This window comes from Branchiostoma lanceolatum, chromosome 17, assembly GCF_035083965.1.
Source record: "Branchiostoma lanceolatum isolate klBraLanc5 chromosome 17, klBraLanc5.hap2, whole genome shotgun sequence".
In the NCBI taxonomy this organism is placed as follows: domain Eukaryota; kingdom Metazoa; phylum Chordata; class Leptocardii; order Amphioxiformes; family Branchiostomatidae; genus Branchiostoma; species Branchiostoma lanceolatum.
The window spans coordinates 18,971,113-18,992,572 of record NC_089738.1 but is presented as its reverse complement, the minus strand read 5'-3'; the positions used below and the strand labels follow the sequence as shown (position 1 = coordinate 18,992,572).

At 40.2% G+C, this 21,460-nt stretch overlaps 1 protein-coding gene across 3 annotated transcripts in view; it reads right to left on the bottom strand.

Annotated features, from left to right (window-relative positions):
- The window catches only part of LOC136423062 (lysine-specific demethylase 6A-like), an 86,559-nt gene that overhangs the window by 48,656 nt on the left and 16,443 nt on the right, over positions 1–21,460 (bottom strand). Inside the window, exons 3-5 of one of the 3 annotated variants that reach the window (XM_066411061.1) lie at positions 20,240–20,348; positions 15,609–15,658; positions 15,332–15,390 (exon numbers count right to left, since the gene is read on the bottom strand). In XM_066411061.1, the coding sequence (XP_066267158.1) occupies positions 15,332–15,390; positions 15,609–15,658; positions 20,240–20,348 (218 nt within the window). Of the gene's footprint in view, positions 1–4,270; positions 4,497–13,323; positions 13,463–15,331; positions 15,391–15,608; positions 15,659–20,239; positions 20,349–21,460 lie in introns of those variants that run through there. The other 2 variants (XM_066411063.1, XM_066411062.1) reach the window with 2 other exon arrangements.

Genomic DNA, 21,460 nt, shown 5'->3' with positions numbered 1-21,460 from the left:
TTAACTGTGCTAACAGGGGCGGAAACAATCACTGAAAACCTGGCAGTGCAGGGGTTATACAAACTGTGATAATAAATAAGGATGGTAATATTCTAGCCTCCACCAGGCCTTCCTACAGTGGTACGGATCGTAGAATTCGGCAATAAGATGAATAATTGGCCAGTAGAGTCAGTCCACATGAAGGTTAACATTTCCCCTTCGATTGGTCAACCCCTTTGGTAGCCAAACTCTCTCGGCAATTTAGTTTTCCTATTAGGTCACACCAATTTAATTTCTTGGTTAACGGATTTTAATTTTAATTTTAGCAACAAAAAAATCATGAAAACAGAAGGCTGGGGAGAAAACTTGCACCTGACCCTGTTCACTCCCTGAAATTGTGTGCACCAAAGTAATGACATTCCTCTGAGATTCTGTTTTCATTTTGTTTTTCAAATCTAGCATATTTTTTTGTTACCTTCTTTATTATAACTTGGTGTGACCTTAGCTAGTATAGTCAGTCTGGTAATGACTAGAAATAATGACTGAAAACTTGGGCAGCATAGAGAACATACAGATGCAAAAATAGGTAAAATAAAAGTTTAAATGGGTTACGTTAGGAACAGCTGAATATGAATGTGTATTAGGATAACTGAGAGCTTTAAATATTCATAATTTGCAGGACTAAAGGCTTGAATCAAAGTAGGCAATTATAATCAATAACCTTATTTGGTACAGTGTTATTTTATTTCAGCAATAAGGATAACATAACCCTTCCAACAATTAAAACTAATACAACATACTACTTCATTACAAAGCCATTACACAACTACAATGATTATGTGTATATTGCAACTAAAATGGAGACAACTAATTGGATTTCTATCACAACAATAAAGGATATTAAATCACTGAAAGGTGTTCGAAACCATCTGTAGCATACAGAGTACATTAGTTATGATAAATCACATATAAGTGGGAAGAAAGCAACAAAGGTCGATGATTAAATGCCCTTCCCTGTAACAAAGGACAGACACCTGACACCCGGCTGCCATGTTGGGAGGGGTGGGGCACTGGGGAAAATATGCAAATAAGTCATGCAACCCTAAACCATTGTGAGGAAGTGTAGAAAGGCCCTAAAAATTCTGGCGCGAAAAACTCTCTCTCTCTCTCTCTTTTTCATTTGTACATTCTTTTGTTGAGAGGGTTGGGTGAATCAACTGCACAAGGCAAGCAAAGAAACAAATCCTAACTGACTTGCATAGCCAACATGAACCATAATTTATATTCATCTGCAGTACAGCCAGTAGGCAACCATCTGGGTAATAAGGCTGTTGTAGTGCCTTTAAACTTCCTCGAGGCACCTCTTGATCCAAAACCCCCATTTCACGTCCCTTCCGAAAGACAGATGCAGCTCCAACCAGGATACCCTTCCCAGATTTGAACCAGGGTCTCCAGTTATAAAACAAAAACCCAAAGCCCATATTATACGTCCCCAAGGATGTTTACATTTGCCCCAGATGAACCCGACCACCTTCATTATTACCTCGATGTGAATAAAATATGCTCCCCTCATTCAAACCAGGTTACAAAACAGACCATTAATCGTCCCAGGTGTCAACCCGATTTCCTGGTTTTTGTTATAGAAAAATCAAGATGAACCAAATTATTACCTTGTTACATAATTGATATGTCTATCTTTAAATTTATAAATTATAGACTGATACGATTTATCAATATTTCCCTTCTAAAATGTAGCCAAGATTTGAAAAAAATATATACATAAACCAACTACAACTTACGCAAGATAGCTACTCAAGTAACTGGATCTTTTAATTGAAAACGGTCAAATGTTTCAGACAGCATCTGCTGTCTTTCGTTAGTGACTGGATCAGAATATTGAGTTTACCAGCTATTTATCCAAAACTCAGAACTAAAGCGAAACACCAAAAATAGTTAGTCAAGCAACTGGATAAAATTTTGAAACAGTCAGAGGTTTCACACAGTGACTAACGATACAACTGGAAAACCAGACTTATACCAAAACTCTGAAAAATTGAAACAAATGCATAACATGGGCGGAAATAAGAGAGAAAGAATAGACATGCGCCTCAGGCCAGGGCGGCAAAATGTCAGACAGCACACAAATTAACAAAACTTGTCTCACCAAACCGGAGTACAAAACTGGTGTGGTGTTACAGTTTACAACTTAAAAACAATTGGTGCAAAAAGACATTCAACAACAAGTTTCTTACTTCAGCAAAAATCAATACACTTTGGTACCTCTACATCGTACTCTCCGATAAAACAAAACAAAAAAATGTCTGAGGAATGTAGAGTTGAGAGCTGAACAAAACAAAGAGCCACACTTGACTTCAGGGCAAATTTGTTCTGGACATCATTTGATTCATGACAGAAGAAAACCTGAACTACAACAACTGAGTCAACTTGTTTGCTATTGGCTCCAAGATTTCTTCTTTCCTTCTTTCTTAAATCCAAAACTTTCCAAGCCTTCAAAAATGACTGAATTATTCCTTGACGGTTACCTTAATACTCCACATGTAGACATCAAGGTCAAACGTGCTTCATTAGAGGTCAAGTCAGCAGACAATTATGACCTTGTTAGGTCAGATAAAAATATCCTCTCTAGACTTGTTTTGAAAAGAAAAACTAGACTGGAACTAATGCTGTAGTTGGGAAATGCAGCAAAACATACCAAATCATAGTCTTTAAATAAAGGTCAGACATTTTTATGTGTAGATTTGAACTCAAATGTACAGAAATCAAAACAAAGAAGAGTAGTCAAAATCAAGTCGACGTAATTTTGAGTACCTTACAGCCACATTCATTACCCAGCAAACAAATCCCAAAACATTGCTTCAATTCTAACAATGAGAATCTAATGTTTTACCTTTCCATATATTTACATTTCAAAATGTCAAATATTCAGTGCGAAAAATGCCTCAGAATTGACAGAGTTGTGCTTGTGGCAGTAGGGAAAAAAACAGAAATTAGTTATCAAACAAAAAAGCCTTAATAATAGAGTAGCAAAAGCTGCATGTCCAAACCACAGACCTTAGGCGAAGGGAGCCGAAATTCCCTGCATTTCAAAACATTTGAGAAATCCCAGAATTTACAAAAGTCTGAGCGCGTTACGTCTGGCAGTGAAATCTCAAATACCAAAAATTCACAATCGATAGGCTGGAATTCTAAAGCATACTGCGCTTATAGAAGAGTGTAGACAAAGCTGCAAATTTCAGAACGGACAAAATTGTATACATGCTACACATTTAGTGGTTAATACTGGAAAATCTTTATCAATATACCAACAACAACAAAATAGTAAGGAATGTCTTAAACAGAAAACACTGAAAACTAGCAGCATCCAGTTCCTACAATCTACTCTATTCTACTCTAAAACAGAGAACAGCCAAAGCTTCAAGTCCAAAACAGTAAACACAGCCCCAAAACCTCTTAGACTTCCTTTAGAAAAGGGGAGCCAAAATACTTTTTAATCCCAAATATTTGCCTCCAAATTAAAGGGCACGTGTCAAGACATATTTGGAAGGAAAACAAGGAAAACTCATAGCATCCAGTACCTACAATCTACTATAGTCTACTCTAAAACAGAGAACAGCCAAAGCTTCAAGTCCCAAACAGTAAACACCGCCCCAAAACCTCTTAGACTTCGTTTAGTAAAGGAGAGCCAAAAATGCAAAATACTTCTTAATCCCAAATATTTGCCTCCAAATTACTGGGCACGTGTCAAGACATATTTAAAAGGAAAACACTGAAACTAAGTCATAGCAGTCATAGCATCCAGCATCTACTCTACTACTCTGAAACAGAAAACAGCCAAAGCAAGTCCAAAACACAGCCCCAGCCCTGAACCCCTGCACCGGGACCTCACCCTCAGGTCAGGGTCCCTTCCAACACCGGGGTTCGACAGGCAGCCAGACAAACAAAGACAAAATGGCACACCATCCACATAACACACACACTCTCCCTCTCTCCAGCCTGCCGGCCGGGGTTTTAAACACCCGGCACTCTGCCAATCCTTACTACAACCTACACAACACAACACTACCGCGTGGACACCGGGTATACGTTTGCGCCGTACACGGTTTAAAGAAACACTGTGGAGATTTTTTTCTGGGTTTCTACAAGTAGGAAAGCACAGCTGGCGCCCCGCATGCTTGCAGAGGAGCCCCAGCAAATATTTGGGCCAGAGCTGGCCCCCCTCTCACCCCGCACACACCCCTATCCGGGCCCCTTGCCTGTCAGCTGTCCTTACCGTCCAATCTTTTCCCTCCCCGCTCTTTAAATCCCCAGCTCCCGTCCAGCGAATCAGCAAAGAATCCGACAGTACAACCCTCCTCCTTACTACACAGCACCAAGGCCTCTGCTGAGAAAAAAAAAATCCTGGCCGGCTTCCAAGTCTGCTAGTTTGGCTCCTACACGCCAGACAAGGCTAGTGAGGCCAACACTGCTCTTTGTTAGGGGAGCCCTGGGTACCTCCAGCCAATTGAGAACAGACAGGCTAGCCCGGCTTGATTGACAGCTACTCATGCATATCTAATGAGGCAGGGGAGACCCGGCTGGCCAATCAGAGGGCAGCAGCCGAAAGTCTGCATAAAAGACTGCTTTTGCATTATGTGGTTTGATAGGCATTTTTTCCAAGGTGAGGGACTGTACAGTTGATATGCTGGGAGGGTGTGTGTCAGGAAAAAGGATACATTTTGAGACCAAAATGCGAAAGACATTAAAAACACAATCAGAACACTAATCAGCAAGTTATATTGTATTCCTCAAAAGACTGAACACTAAAACATCGAGATTGAACACTAAAATAATTTCAATACAATCAATTTGTTCAGAACTAAATTGAGAAAGTAGAATGTAAACTGTTATCCTTACTAACACAAACAGATAAGCACTTCGGCCAGAATGGATCAAGAAGCATTCATCTTATTAATTACTACATGGGAAAGTTGTCAATATTATTATTTGGTGGCTGTGTTGGTTTTCAAGTCAGGTGGATTATCAAGAATACATACAAGTTACCAAAAAGACAAGTCAAAGAAGTCCCAAACTTCTTTTCCAAGGTGTCAATTTTATAACAGCTATTTCTAAATATTTCTACTTACAACAATTATATCCAATTGTTTTGGCCTGCTCATATGCAAATCTATAATACATAACAGCTAGCTAGCAGTATGCAAATGAGACTATTATAGAACAGACATCTAAACCTCGCATAATCTCACACTCCACTGCTGAACAAAGAAACACCAGACCAATACACATCCCGCTGGGACATGGTCAACATTACGCAGGGTAACAGGTACTAGATTCACCCAAGACTCAAGGCACCTGGATAAAATTTGTAAACAGTCAGACGTCTTAAACAGAATATGCTACCTTTTGACAGTGACTAAAAAGACTGGAGAACCAGGTTCCTTATAAGTTATTACCTAGATGTCTAATCACCTTCATTACATAACAGTTACAAGATTGCAAAAAGTCAGATGTTTCAGACAGCATCCACTATCTTTCGTCAGTGACTAGAGGAAAGAACTGAAGAACCAGGTTTTTTATTACCTGGATGTCTAACGTTCATTGAACAGTTAATAGATTGGAAATGGCCAGGCGTTTCAGGTAGCATCCACTACCTTTCGCAACTGAAGTAAGAAGTGTAGTGCATCAGGTATTAAAAAAAATACTGAAAACGTCTGACCGAAAGATTTCTGTCAAATGTCAATTTCTACTTACAAGTCCTGAATACGATAAAAATCTATCATCTATTCTATGCATCCTATTTCATATGAGTTTGACAGAGAAACCTCACCTGTGCTCTGAACAACACACCTATCCCCACATCCACAAGTTGTACAAGCTCAGCAAACCCAAAACAGAATATTTCTGTCAAATGTTATCGCAAGAGGCAAACTCACCAACTGCAAACCCATAATACAACACACATAAATCTACGTGTCCTACTCTCAAGAATTCAACAGAGAGAAACCTCACCTGGCGCTCTGAACAACACACCTATCCAAGCTCCTCCGCGAGTTGTACAAGCTCAGCAAACCCGGCTTGGCTTTATACCACGCGCTACACGACTCTCACCACGTGGAGGTTCATTCATACGTTATTTATAACGAGTCCTTCCGTTGGACGCCCACTAGCGCCCTCCCACACTTCCGCATAGAACAATGTCACTGCACTAATTTAGGAACTTCCTTGGAGACTCACACTGGAGAGAAGAACTCCATGATTTGGAAGCGGTAGGACTTTACAATTACCTTCTTAAGGACCTTATTAGATCCATAGTCTAATTATGGCTTCAATCATCCGCAAAATATCAGGGAACGCATTTATGATATTTCAGGATACCCGCTTCACAGAACCGATGCAGGAAGCAATGCGACTTCCTTGCAAGACGTCTTATAATTAGCAAAGGTAATAATGGTCTTCCTGCTAAAGGAACTCGTAGGTGATAGCACTTCCGGGCGTCACGTCTGCTTAACTCACATACAAAAGAAACTTCCAAGTTAGAAAGGTATATATATAGAGATCGCAATTGAACTCACATACAAAAAAAACTTTGAAGTTAGAAAGGTATATATTAAAATCTCAATTAAGCTCACATACAAAAAATTGAAGTTCTAAAGGTATATATATAGATATCTCAATCAAACTCACGTACAGAAAAAACCCTTTGACGTTAGAAAGGTACAGTAGATATGGATCTCAGTGGTTGATAAAAGACTTAATCTTAATGTAAATAATGATCTTCAGTCAACCTACAGGTTTTGAGTCTTTTATGGTTCTCTTCCTTAACATTGACTTAGTGAAGTCTCTTCTGTTAAACCTAAACTCACGTACAAAAACCTTTGAACCAAAACAGTTGTTTATAGAACCTAGTTTCTAATAAGGTAGCTAGATCATAGTTCATATTAACGATGGTATTCAGTCAACCTCGAGATTTGGAGTCATTCATGGTTCTCCTCAAGATTGAGTTAAGGACGTCAGGTGAGGCAAGTCACTTCATTTCCTTCTTCCGCATCCTAAGACGCCGCCAGAAGTACATTAAGAACAGGATGTGCCTTGTAAGAACTGCACATCTTAACCTCAAGTAACACTGACTTCTCAAACTTTCACTACACAGGTTCTTTCTTGCCATGATTCACATAGTCTGGTTATGTTGAATTTGCAAAAAAAACAAAACATTAAGAATCTATATAGCCAGTATAACCACCCTCCTGTGTAACACACCGACTTCGCAGGCACACGGCGCGGCAGCAGCTGGTTATACTACACCGAACAACCTGTCACACCTAACCTTTGCACATCAAACTGCAAGTGTTATTTGAAGCTATCTAGTGAGGATGCTCCTACAGTACTTGATTAATGAAATCTACTCTTCAATAGTTGTAAGAAAAACAAATTTCTGAACACATCAATCCTAGGATGATAATACTGGTACTTGAAAGCATGACTATTTGAAATTTTTTTATGAGCTATTACTTAATTAAAGGCATAACAATTCCTTTTTTTTCTGAGCTGGTATTAGTTTAGATGCCTACCTGTTCCAGTCAGTGTGTACAGGTGTTTATAGGTGTAACATGAGCAGGTGTGGCATACCTGTGGCCAGGTGCAATACACCTGTGTCACTGCTTCGCTACCCTCATAACTTAACCCTATCCCTACTGCCTAACACCAATACCAACACAGATTTGGTACCAAACAGCTACCTTAACAGGATCAAGGTTAAATAGTTTCAGAGAAATAACACTTTAAAAATTTTTTCTTGTGAGTCAAAATTTCTTATCAGTCTTTTGGACTCAAGTAGACAAGTTTTCAATTCCTTCTTTGGGAAAAATCGACCATACCTGCTTTGATCAAGATATCCTCCATTTTTTGCAAGCTGCCTTTTTTTCGGCGAGCTGAAATTTGATCTGCTTTAGGTCGCAGGGTTGATACTGATACACCGTATCCACCTGACCAGTGCACAACAGAACATGATCGATCACGATATCAGTGATATTTGCGCAGTCTCGTTTTTCTGCTCGGTGCTGACTAGGCGCGAGTTTGTAGGCAGAAGGTACAGCCTCACTGTTGCATGTAGGAATCTCTTCTATGCAATTTTTCTTTTTGGAATAAAAGCAAGCATCTTTTATTACAAAATAATCCAAAAGTTATCATCCACAAAACAATGAGAAGCTACAAAAAAAAAAAATGCTTTGCCAAATGAACGTACAAGGGTTCCGTAATACTGGAAATGTTCGAAATACTTTTACTCTAATAGGGACCTCTCTACTAGAATTCATTACACTGGAAATAGGCCTTTCTGACATTTTATTACTGTACTAGTCTACAGAATTGTTTCAACTACAAGGTTAAAACACTGTGAAAACTATCTACTACCGCAAAATTAAGTCCCAACGAAAATTTAATGAAAAGGCTTGTTTGGTGGTGTCAGACAGTTCCATTCATGTTCACACACCTGTAAAGCATGCAAAAATGCATAATTACTTAATGTGTTCCGGTCGTGGCACTGTCTCACGCTCCTTGCCAATCTTGTCCAAACCCTTTAATAAGGAGCACGGATCTCTTTATCTCAACACTTGACACTTCCGACCTGTGTTTTATAAGTGGAAGACTAGACAAAAGGACCTGAGTGCCAAGATGAACAAATAGTTAATGTGTTCTGGTCATGATTCTGTTTCATGCTCGATGACAACGAATGAACGATGTCACAGCCCTTTAAATGTTTAAAGGGATACCATTAACTGAACACCTTGGCTTTTGACCAACTAGTGCATTAGAACACAGAATGAATGTTGGATTCTTGTCATCATTATTCTTTGTGGTTACAGTGAAAACTATGCCCAAGAAGACTAGCCTGAGTGTCATCCTGTTTCAGTTCCAGGCTCAGGCTACAAGAAGATCTGTATTAAAGGGGACAGATAAAATCTGGTCTATGTGAACAGGTGGTCGCTTTAGACGGGATTCTTAATGTTGGTCTCAATGGGGGAATTATCCAAGGGACCCCAGAAGTTAGTCAAATCGGCTAGATGGTAGTTGTATCGAAGTGAACACTTGTACAGGTTTGTCTGTCCTCTAATTTGTCTATGCAGACATGGTCTGACAATGGGACAACACTTTCTAGTGACACTTATGTCCGACTATTTGGTTGGTCAACTCTGAATTTGATTAAAATTAGCCAGGTACTTCACACAAGGAAAAGGCTTTTCGCTGTGGTTTTAAGTTCGCAGTTACGAGGTCACCACCAAAACCGTGAACATGAAACCACCGCGAACATTTCTGCATTTATAGTACATCAAGATTTCACCTCAAATGACTGTCAGACATTCAATTTAAAGATCTGTTTTGACCCCTGACTAGTCCCCACCAAAAGGCAACCCTACCCAGGCCAGGCCAAGGCCAACGTGTATCAAGTTCCAACCCTACAGATCTGCGGACAATCGTAGGGAGGACCTTGGCTTTTGTGTGTTTCACAGTAGCCTGCTGCAGTCTAGTGGTCTGCAAAAACATTTCACAGTGGAGCACAAGGCCATGGGTTTGATTCCTGGCAAGCAAGCGGTGCTTTGAACACAAAAATCACACACAAAGGTTTTTGGTCGACTGTTGTGAAATAGATATGTGTTGAAAACCATTCAGTTGCTGAAACAGCTAAATTTCTTTGTCAGTTTGTGTCCTTTTGCCTAAGATTTGAGATAAAAAAAAGGATGCTATTCACAATATTTTAAAACTGTTTGGCCAAAGTTACAGACCTTCTAAATCGTTGACACTTTAACGGTGGTAAGACAATAGAACTCTTCTTACAATAGTAAGAATTTCTTACCTAACAAAGTTTGAAAATTCAGTTATCAAAAAGTTTTCAGGTTGTGCAATAAGTGTATCATTTCGCAATGACCTACCAAACTTTTCATAAACAGTGAGATTATGAGATAGAGACTTTGCACCCATCAACATTGTTATTGTTTTAATCCTAAGAGCACACACCTTGATATATTTACTTTGCATTTATAATCATATTAACTCTACAGGTATGTACTAAGATCAAAGTCTTTAACATGTGATTGGAGACCAAAACAAGCTGTCCTTCCGATTCTAAAACACATAACTGCACCTGTGCATTCCCATGCAATATTCCAGTAGAAATTGATTTTATGTTCTTACAATTCTGACAACTGGTGGCAAGGCAGTATACCTCCTTCCAAGGGACTTACATGATCCCTATGCTAACTTTAGACATAAGCTACAGTTCAAAAAGAATCTGCTAGGGGCCCGAAAATGAAAAACATTTATACTAAATCCAGACTTCGGAAGTTCCCTGCACAAAGATTTTAGAAAAATTTCAAATAGTCCAAAATCTTTTCGCATTCTTTCCTGGCAGAAAACTACCTGCTACCAAATATGAACTTTTTAAAGAAAAACTTACCGGCAGTAACTGTGATTTTTAAACTTTGTTTGTTTCAATCAGGAGACTTTGGAGACAAGCATTCCACAAACCAAGTAACTAACATTAAACAGCCAAAGGTCAGCCAGCTCTCAAAGGCTGGGTTAATATTTCCACAACTACCCAGAATGCCTTTGTGTGCGATCTAAAAGGGGAGGGGGGCATTGAGCCTCTGTTTACAGTAGGCCGTCTGGGTTTACCTTTAAAGCCATCAATCACCCACCTGTTGAATGCACACTCACAATTAAACCTCGCCTCCCAGACAGCTATGCTCAGGGTAAACATTATAATAAAATGGCTACAAGGTCAGGCAGCAACTTGCCTGAGAGGCCACACAAATTTATTTTCTCGGTTTTAGGCGTTTAAATGGTGAAAATCTACTAATTCAAGGAGTACAATCACAATAAAATCTCCCTTGTCAGACAGCTACGCTAAGGGTAAACATTATCATAAAATGACTACAAGGTCAGGCAACAACTTGCCTGAGAGGCCACACAAATTCATTTTCTCGGTTTTAGGCGTTTAAATGGTGAAAATCTACTAATTCAAGGAGTACAATCACAATAAAATCTCCCTTGTCAGACAGCTACGCTAAGGGTAAACACTCACAAAATGACTACAAGGTCAGGCAACAACTTGTCTGTAAGGCCGCACAACTTTATTTTATTTTGGATCTTTCATGGTGAAAATTTACCAATTTAAGGACTAAAATCACAATAAAACTTTACCTACCTGACAGCTATGCTCCAGGTAAACATTATCATAAAATAGCTACAATGTCAGGGGACAACTTGCTTGTAAGGCTACACAAATTTATTTCTTTTGCTCCAGGTAAACATTATCATAAAATGGCTACAAGGTCAGTGGACAACTTGCCTGTAAGGCTGCACAAATTCATTTCTTTCGGTTCTTGTATCTTTCATGGGGAAAATCTGCCAACTTAGGGACTATAATCACAATAAAATTTCACCTCCCAGACGTCTAGACAGCTATGCTCTGGGTTAACATCATCATAAAATGGCTACAAGGTCAGGCTACAATTCGCCTGTAACACCGCACAAATCCATTTTTGGTTTAAGGCTCCTTCATGGTAAAAATCTACTTCGACTTAGTCACAAAACTGACAATAAAATCCCTCAAGCTTTGCTCTGGGAAAACATTACCATAGGAAAGCTACAAGGTCAGGCAACAACTTCAACTTGCCTGTCAGTGTCAAGCTACATTAATCTATTTTCTTGGTCCCCTGCGATATTGTGGTGAAGTATTTAGCAAAACGACAACATAAAGGCAGAGGGCAGGGAGGAAAACTTGACACCTAAATCTGACACTCGGAAACTGTGTGTACCAAGGTACAGACATTCCCCTTATTATACTACATGCTAAGACTTTTTCAAAGACACTGTTTTCATGTTGATCTTATAGTTCTCGGAGAAGCTCAGTTGACCAACGAATTAACTTTGTGTAGCCTACAACTTTTTTCTGTGTTTGAAGACTTCTTTTTGACGTTACCCATATGTGACTTCAAACGAGGAAACTACAAAAAAAATCCTCACAAGGTCACTAAAAGTATGCCCAAGGTCACATACCAGCTGGGCAGGTCAAAGTTCGAGCTGACAGGTTAAGAAATAGGATTTCATCCGGTTAAAATTCAACCTCTGCAGAAAAGCGATGCCACGTTCCAAAGCAAGAAAGACACACAAAGGGGCGGTTTGGGCGCCGTTAATCCCCTGCGCTACGCAAGCACAAAGCGCGCCGGTCATTTACGGGATTACCGGATTCGGGAGATCCAAACTTCCCTTTTAAAGACCTTCCTGTGAAACTTCCGGGTGAGCTTTTGGAGAGAATAATCTTCAACCGACTCCTTGAAACTTTGATGTTGTACACACAACTTTTGACCTGTCCCTTTTTTTACATTGATTTATCAAGGTGTTTTTTTAAAGGCCAGGTCTTTTTTTCCCAGGCTGGAACTTCCTGTAATAAAAGCACCTTCCTGTGCAACTTTCAGGTGATCTTTCTGAGAAAACCCTTCCAAATACCAAGGATTTGGGCAACAAAAAACGGCAGTACATTTTTAACAACAACATGTTACTTATTTTTTGCAGTTTGATTTGGGTTGTAATGCTAGCTAGCACAGAGAACGTTAAACTCAGCGACAGTTCTAAGCCAGTCAGGACATAAGCCCTGAAATACAAAAGCCTCAGTGAAAATTCACAACAAAAACTTCTCTGTAAATTGTATGTCTACAGATTTAAAAAAATTAAATCATAATCAAAGGTTCCTCTAAACACATATTTACTCTCTACAGGTTTATGAAACAGTGACCCCCCCTGACCCTGTATTATAACATATACATCTAGACATAAGGTGCTTTGAACAAAGACCTACAAAAAGACCCCTGTTAAAGAATGGTATAGTCTGAAATCCAACACATTCCATTGTCTGAGACACCTGGCTGGAATGGACCATTGACATACCAGGGGTGTTAGAAGCAATGATCAATACCAACTAACGTACATGTGCATAAAATTTCCTTACATGTAGGCCAACACTGTCAAGCATTGTCTTGAAGGTAATTTTCTCAAAAGTTACAGGCTTCAACTAGGCCATCATAGATTCATACTGGTAAATGATCAACTAACTTCCTCAATAAGGGGGCCAATTATCAAACATGTCCTTTGTTTTGCTAACAGCTATGTAAACATCAAATTTCAGCAAATTCCATTCACAATATCTCCCCCAAAAAAACCCAACCTGGGCACAATGGCACCACAAATATAAACTACTTACAAATTAGGCTTAAAGGCACTGACTTGCTGTGTTACCTATTGAATGTCTCTTTAATAAGAGAATAGACTTACCTCTAAATGGGAGTGAAGTCAAGCTTATTGTGGGTCCAAAAAGGTCAAAGTCAACTTCAAGTTCAGTGGAGACTTGTGAACACGCGCGAACACACCGCTCTCTTTAGGACTTCAACTCCAACCAGACAAAAACAACCCACCAATCTGACCTTTGTACAAGGCTACCCCGTCCAAATACAGTAACATCCGCCGAAACGAAACCACAAATTTCCTACAAACTTGTGAGGCAGAAACTCTCTCACCGAGGAGCTCAGTTCAACCATGTGCCGTTTTCTTGCACAAAGGAAACTCCACATGAACCCGCCAGTCTTTCCAACAAAGGAAGACTTTAAACACAGGACGTCAGCAAAGGCAGGTGTCACCAAGGTGATCTGGACCTCGCCCGCTTTTGTGGTTTTCTGCGCATACCTGGCATACCTGGCTGTGTTCCAGCCACCTACGACTCACCTGCGCATTAAAAACACACCTGGGGCACCTCTCAACTCTGAACTATGACCCACATACTCCTTACTTCCTTTTTACATTTCAGCTACTATTCCGGATAAAACTCACCTACCTCTAACTCGCCTACAAGTTTAAATACTCTGGTTCAACTCTGAACTCTAACCTTTGCCCTGCCTACTCCCCACACAGCTGTGTCCTTCTATAAATAGCTGAAGGTGATTTGAGGTGACCTTTGTGTTTTGTGTGAGTAATGGTTCTCCTGTTACCATGGCAACCTGGATAATATGTAAACCAGGCTGTGCAGAGGACAAAACAACTCAGTTCTGTGGTCTTGGGCCATTTTGAGGGAAGTTTTTTTAAATAGCTCTGGATTCTGATCTTTGCCAATCTTTTGTAGGACATTAAAAATGTTTGGAAACACAATCGTAAGGATTTGAAGTACATGTACTGTACAAGGGTGTCCAGGACCAAAAATACAAAAAAAGCTGCAGTACCAAGCTTGGCCCCTAGGAGGCCCAAAATCGACCATTACCATTATGTCATCAACACCTATCCACGTACCAAATATTATTGCAATCTATCCTGAGGTTTTTAAAATACTACCCCAGATATGCACACACACAAAGACAAACGGACCAAAAACTATACCTCCATTCTACATGGAGGTAATAAAATCATACCAACAATACATGACAGTAAAAATACACAGTTCTACACTGATATTAGACCGCAAACTGTACTCCCTGGCCAGCTAACTCCTCTGGCATGTTATCCGTCTATTTGGCAAATTTCTACCATCTTTCCAGCGACCTGTGGAGCCTGGTAGAGGCTACACTGATACACCCTGAAACCCATCCTGAGCAGCTCACACAGCCCCAGCCCGACCGTCTGTCACTGCTGCACTTTCCCAGTGTTTATCCCACAAGCAGAACCCAGACCTGCTCTCAGCACGACCTCATATGCCCCTGATCGATGAGTGGACATGTTTAGCTTCCCACTGTTGTCACACACGCAACAGGTCTCAGCTGTCGGATGTACTATGTGTCACCAGGATACACAATAGTAGATACACTAGATGTTCCACATCATGAAAATCATTATGTGTGATTTGTTAATCCTTGCATAAGTTGACTTGTGCATATCCACAAGTCTTGTTATCATAATGATACCAAATAACACTGTTAAATCTAATACACAAGGCTTATCTAAATTCAAACAACATACAGACAGATGCACTCAATCTTACTCCCATTTACAATCTATTCACTTTCATTTACTGTCATTCACTCTCTCACTCACTCACTCATTTATCCAACCACTCACACTCACTCACTTACTCACTCATCCAACCACTTACTCACTCATCCACTCACTCACTCACTCACTCACTCACTCACTCACTCACTCACTCACTCACTCACTCTCTCACTCACTCACTCACTCACTCACTCACTCACTCACTCACTCATTCAATTTCTCACTCATTCTTCATCTTTCCGACATAGCCCTGCTAGTCGTAGTATTTCATGTAAGAATGAACATTGTTCGTTAGTTTGTTCCTCACCATTGGAAGGCGCCAAAGTGGAAGTACACCATCCCTAGGCCATACAGGAAGTTGGCATCCTGGAATAACAACATGGATCACGCATCGTAAGAACATTTCACTAACGAACACTGAAATAATGTCAGGGGTCAAATCCACTTGCTGCAATGGCTGTAACATTCTTTCTTGAAATTAAAACTTTCAATAATTCAAATTCACATCCATTCCACGAATCTGAAGAAACAGAGTACTCTTTATAATTGATGGTTGAAAAAAAAGTCAAAATGTTGAAACTGACCTTCCAGTAATCTTCCTTCAAGCTGAAGAACTTCTGGTAAGCTGACATTGCTGCAGAAACACAAAAACATAACATTTATTCATTCATCTTAAAACACTTATAAACAAAAATGGGATTTACAACCAAAAATGTACAATATCATATCTTACTTACAAGTGGTTTGTAAGAGTGGCACTTTATAGTCCTTCAGGAAAAATCTTTTAAATGACAGGAATTTTGTGTGTGTGAAAATGTTAGTCAAAATTTTATGAGGTATTATTTGATACATTCCTTTCTGTTCTATTTTTCCACTTCAACAAAAACATTTTCTGTCATGGGAAAATCCTGTGAATACAAAACTTTTGTTCCATTTCCCTGCACCCAACAATATTTTCTGACCATTCACAGAGTACTCTAGACACACTGTTCTGTTAGGTTCAATTTAGGCTGCCCAAAGCTTTAAATTTTTCTTTCCGTCCCACTTATTATTCAGAAGCCCATGTTAATTTTGTAAAATCTGTCAATTTAAGCTTGCAAAGATACCTCCAGAGTGACAATTTTGTCTGTCCCAACAGGCAAATTTAAAGGAAGGGCCGAGTACCGGAGACAGCCTTGCAAGCTTGGAATAGCCCTATACCCTAGACAGATTCTTGTGTCAGGTTCAATTTACTTCAAAGCTCACATCTACCTCCCTGGGCTTATAGATAAGAAGGTCAACTAAGGTCGTCCGCAACCATATGTTTTATGTGAAGGTCAACGTCAAGGGCAAGACAAGTCCGGACAAGCACTTCCGACATGCCTCACATTCTTGTTTCTTAAAGGAAATTCCCTGCCAAGATAAAGTCTATTTCAGGAAACTTAAACAATACAGGACAGGGCGACACACTGACAGCAACTCCTCCCCCAATTAAATGTTCCTTCAAAATGGAAAATTGATTGAAAATGTTAATGTGTGCCTTCTGTACTGATTGACGGTCGAACATAGGAAATGTCTTTAGTTTTTCTTCTATTTTTGCCGAGAAGATCAGCTTTTCACCAGATTGCTGTGAGAAAGGGACAGGCAAAAATTCATTTTACAAAATCTTTTGTTCAGTGTCTCTGTTCGTTTTTCTTACTTTGCATGAGGGGGTGAAGTCTGCCATCTCTGAATGGAAATGTACACATGTCCTTATACTACCAGCATGTTTATTGTTTATGTGTGCCCAGGCATGTGGAATTTGGTTCAATATGACTAGGAGTCTAAATTTTGGAAATCATAGTTCAACTTTGCTCCAGAAAGTCTTGTAGACTACACACAGCCTCCAACAAGCCCTCCTACCGGCATATGGATCGTAGAATTCGGCAGAAAAAGGAATAATTAACCTGGATAGAGTCAGTCTGCGGTGCCTGCAAATGTAACACCGGCAAATATTCTTCCCAAAGCCGGTGCAGTTAGTCTGGTAGAGACTAGACTACACCGGCCTTGCTGTTGGTTGATCCACTAGTAACAGTTCTCCCTATAGTGAGGAACAGCTGGGGTTCTTTTCATCTCCTGTCTCACAAGGACGTGACCTTGAACAGAGCTGACGTGGGGTCGTCACTTCAAGGTTGACGGGCGGACATGAGGCTGTCACTTCCATGTCAAGTCAGGGGTGTGGGGGAACTCGTTTGTCAAAGGTTTGCAGCCAAACGGTTAATAGTTAAGGTTTGCAAGGAAAGACTCAAGGAGAGTTTCTTTAACTTAAGAAACCTGAGAGCACAGAAAGACTGCAAATATATTTGGGCAACAATTGACTTTTTTTCATAAAAGATATGATGAGGTGTTTTTGACTTCAAAGTTACAGACTTGAAGAAAAAGATGACTTCTGTTCAAACTTTTAACAAGAACACCAATGACATTGTGGTGCTAAAACACTACTTACAAATTTCGACGAACTTTAATCTGATAGTCTGTACTGAGCGAAACAGCAATCTAAATCCAATCTTTAAGTCTTAAATGTTTAAAAGTTTCATTCTAAAACCTCTTCCAAGTTATAGCCCCAATTCTTGTGAAAACTTTGCTCAAAATGTAATTTAACATGTTCAATAAAATATTATATTTGGCTTTGACCAAATCAACTATGAAAGGAAAGCTAAGTGAAAACATTTTGATACGATCTTTACTTTGGGATCTTTAATGTTTAAAATCCAGAACACTTAACAGAGCTCCGCCCAGTTAAGGACCCCTGCCCAGACAGGTGATCGGAGCACACCTGTCCTCCAGCACACCTGTGTCCTCAGCCTCCTTAGTTCAGGCAAGCTCCTTAAACAAACAGCCTTAAGTCTGCTAATGTTCCCTCTGTTATTCTAGCAGTCAAGTGTCGCCTGGCTAGGGGACTGCCAATGTTTGGGTGACCCCGCCCATTGTTTCCTGTAAGCCAAGCAGCCAACCTGACCACCCCTGTCTGCTGCAATGGAACCTTCCTTCAAGGTCGGACTGTTCCGAAGTCACCAAGGACGGGGTTCGTTAACATTCCTAATTAGTGTATTAATTCAATTACAAAACAAACCGAAGTCAAATTAAGCTAAAATAATAATTCGAAACATTTCTAATTTGACAAAAATATCTTCCTCTAAATCATTCCTAAACAAATTTCTCAAACACTCCTTAAAATCACATGGTTGCTTCCAGCCAAGGTTGGACTGTACCAACTGTGCACACTGCAGGTAAGGTAAGGGTTTGTTTTTCTGCCCGTTTACAAGCGAAGGTTAGTCTTGCCGGCTACCCCCCAAGTCTTATCCGGCTTCCTGATAACCTTGAACCTCAAGGTTAAGAAATTAGAGATATAAGGTCAAAGGGATTAAGATTTTTCTTCAAGGAAGGAGGGTGAGCTTCTTGTAATGTTTATGTTCTATACAAAATCACTGATGTGAGACTTGTTTCCTTAGCCGGGAGCATTTTTGAAGTCCCAGTAGTAACTAATAGGTGTGTGATTGTTCAAACATAGTAGACGTTTAGGCTAAAATGTGACCTTTTTGATTCCCACTTCCGGGTGGGCTTGAGTACGAGTTTTTCGTCTTTGTGAGGACAGAAATCCCCCAGGTTTCCTGCTGACATGGAGTCAGTGTGGGGAACTCAGGAGACAAACGATGATGTCAGCATACACAAGTAGGGACCATGAAAAGGACCGTGAATGAACTCTTGAAGCTCTAAGGACTGACAACAAAGGGTTTTTAAGGACAGGTCTCGAAACCTTTCGTCTCCTTCTAGTTCTACAATGTTGACAATTGTTAGGGTAAAAAAAAAAAACGCCCGAAAACAACTGAAATATGTTTCATTTCCATTAGTAGTTTGGTATTCAAAACATAAAAAAATTCAAGGTTAGCAAAATTGCAAAGATTTGTAAAGCCTTGTCAACATAGACAAAAATGTAGAGCAATTTCAGCATTCCTCCTTCACAGAAAATGTACAAGAACATTTTGTCCTGTAATTTTTTTCCACTGTGATATTTACAGGTGTATTTCCCATCATCCCCTGGGAATGACATTGCATGCTGATCAACATCACAGGTCAGAGTTCAGGGGTAAAGGTCAGGGTCACCTGCTGCGATAATACACACTTGTCACAAAACAACTACCCTTTGATGTATGGAACCACTCTTGGCAAATTCCCCTGAGCCTTGTAAAATATAGAACTCTGTGAGTGAAGCGAGATGCATTCTTCATACATGTACAGAACCGCGTGAAATTGGGCATGAAAAAGAAATTGTAGAGCTGTTGTGCTCAGTTTGCTGATTGTGGAGGGGTTGGTAAGAGAGGCCACTGTAGGAAAGCAGAGCCCCCTAGAGGTCTGTAACAGTACTGCTGCAGTTGGCAGCTTGTTCTCAGTCTTTCAACAGGACTTTCCCCCAGTTTGATTGGCCTTTGGTGAACTTGTAAGCTTTAGGTGGTGAAATACAGAGAGATTCAGTCGGTAGCACGATGCCCAAACCTTGGCTACATCACGACTACACCCAAGGCCTACCTAAATGCATGTTATAAATGGGCTTCGTTCCAAAAGTTATAAAAAATTTACGGGATTGGTCCATTGAGTTTTACTAATTTCTTCCTGTATAAATCATAGATAACTGTACAACTGTGCATTATTTGTGCTTGCATACAACCTAAAGACTAGATAAAGGTGTTCTTGCATCATAAAGCTCCAGCAAAGTGAAAAAACATTAAATAATCTTATTCTTAGACATTACAAAACAGTGAGCCTTTCTACAATTTTACAATTCTATAATTTTGTCAAACATTACCAAGATGTCATCAGATGACAAAATGATAGACATTGGGAAAAACCCTTCTTCCAAATATCATGCAACATTATTGAATTGCAATAAGGGCTGCCTCCAGGACCTGTCCCTCCGTCTAAGGATGGAGATTTACTTGTTGGGGTGGACAAAAATTTCACCCCCCTCGTCGACAAATGACGAAAATGCATTTTCAGAAGCTTAAAATGACAGATTTAACAACAATTGGCTTCTGAACAATGAGTGGAACTGAAAAATATTTGTTTGTTTGTTTGTTTCTGTTTTATTTAGCCAGGGTGGCCCAACTCAGTGCACTATACTGCTTTGCAGTGGGGCCCTGGAGGCTGAAGACAGCCCTGCTTGTTATATAAGATTTTAGGTGTAAGGCTGCCCTCTGACCTTTTGGGTAGTCCTCCAATAGCAGGTGGAAGTGCCCCAGCTGGCAGTAAAGGTGTGGGTCCACCTGGTCACCTGCCTTCCGAATCTCCTGCTCCAGGTACGAGATGCCCTGTAGAACAACAAAGAACAGGTGTTACGGGTGTGACAGTACAGGTTTGACAGTATAGGTTTGACAGTACAGGTTTGACAGTACAGGTGTTACAGGTGTGGGTCCACCTGGTCACCTGCCTTCCGAATCTCCTGCTCCAGGAACGAGATGCCCTGTAGAACAACAAAGAACAGGTGTTACGGGTGTGACAGTACAGGTTTGACAGTATAGGTTTGACAGTACAGGTTTGACAGTACAGGTGTTACAGGTGTGGGTCCACCTGGTCACCTGCCTTCCGAATCTCCTGCTCCAGGTACGAGATGCCCTGTAGAACAACAAAGAACAAAAGTGAGGACAGGTGTAACAGACCAGGTGTTATATGATGTATTACAGGTGTCACAAGTGGGTAAGGAACAGGTGTTACAAGTGGTAAGGAACAGGTATTACAGTACAAGCATTACAATATAGGTGTTACAAAACAGGTGTTATAGAGTCTGAGTGGATGTATTACAGTACAGGTGTTACAGTACAGGTGTCACAGGTGTAAAAGAACATGTGTTACAAGTGGTTCAGGCAAGAAAAGGTGTTTCGAAAGGCGAAAAATGCCTGTGTCTGTTTGTATCTGTATTTCTGCTTCTCACAATTCAACACACGATGCAGCATCCTAAGTGCTGCCGTTTCTGTCTGTAGGACTGTAAGGGGTGCAAAGCAGTATGGGTAAGGGGGTGAAGTCTGTCATCTCTGATTGCCTTGTTCTCTTTCTTTCTACAACCGAGATTGGCGAGAACCATCAGATCAAACCAGCACGGCCCCACCACTTGACAGTAAAAAGTGCCCATGCCACAGGAGGCTTGGCGATGTTCCAATAAACTACAGGTTTTCTTCTTGGTTCTCAGACTATACAAAAGTCTAAAAAAAGAAGACACTGAACTCAAGTTTAAGAGGCCACACCATTTCTTTAAACCATTGACATTTTTTAATGCAAAAATCAAGCAAGATGTCAAGATGAAAACGTGAATCTGATCCGGATAACATCCACTCTTGTGTACTGTATACTGTAAATGCATTTGAGTTTATGTGCTTTTTATTTCGCGCTAAGGTGAATTTGGAGTGTTTGCGGTGGTTTTAAGTTT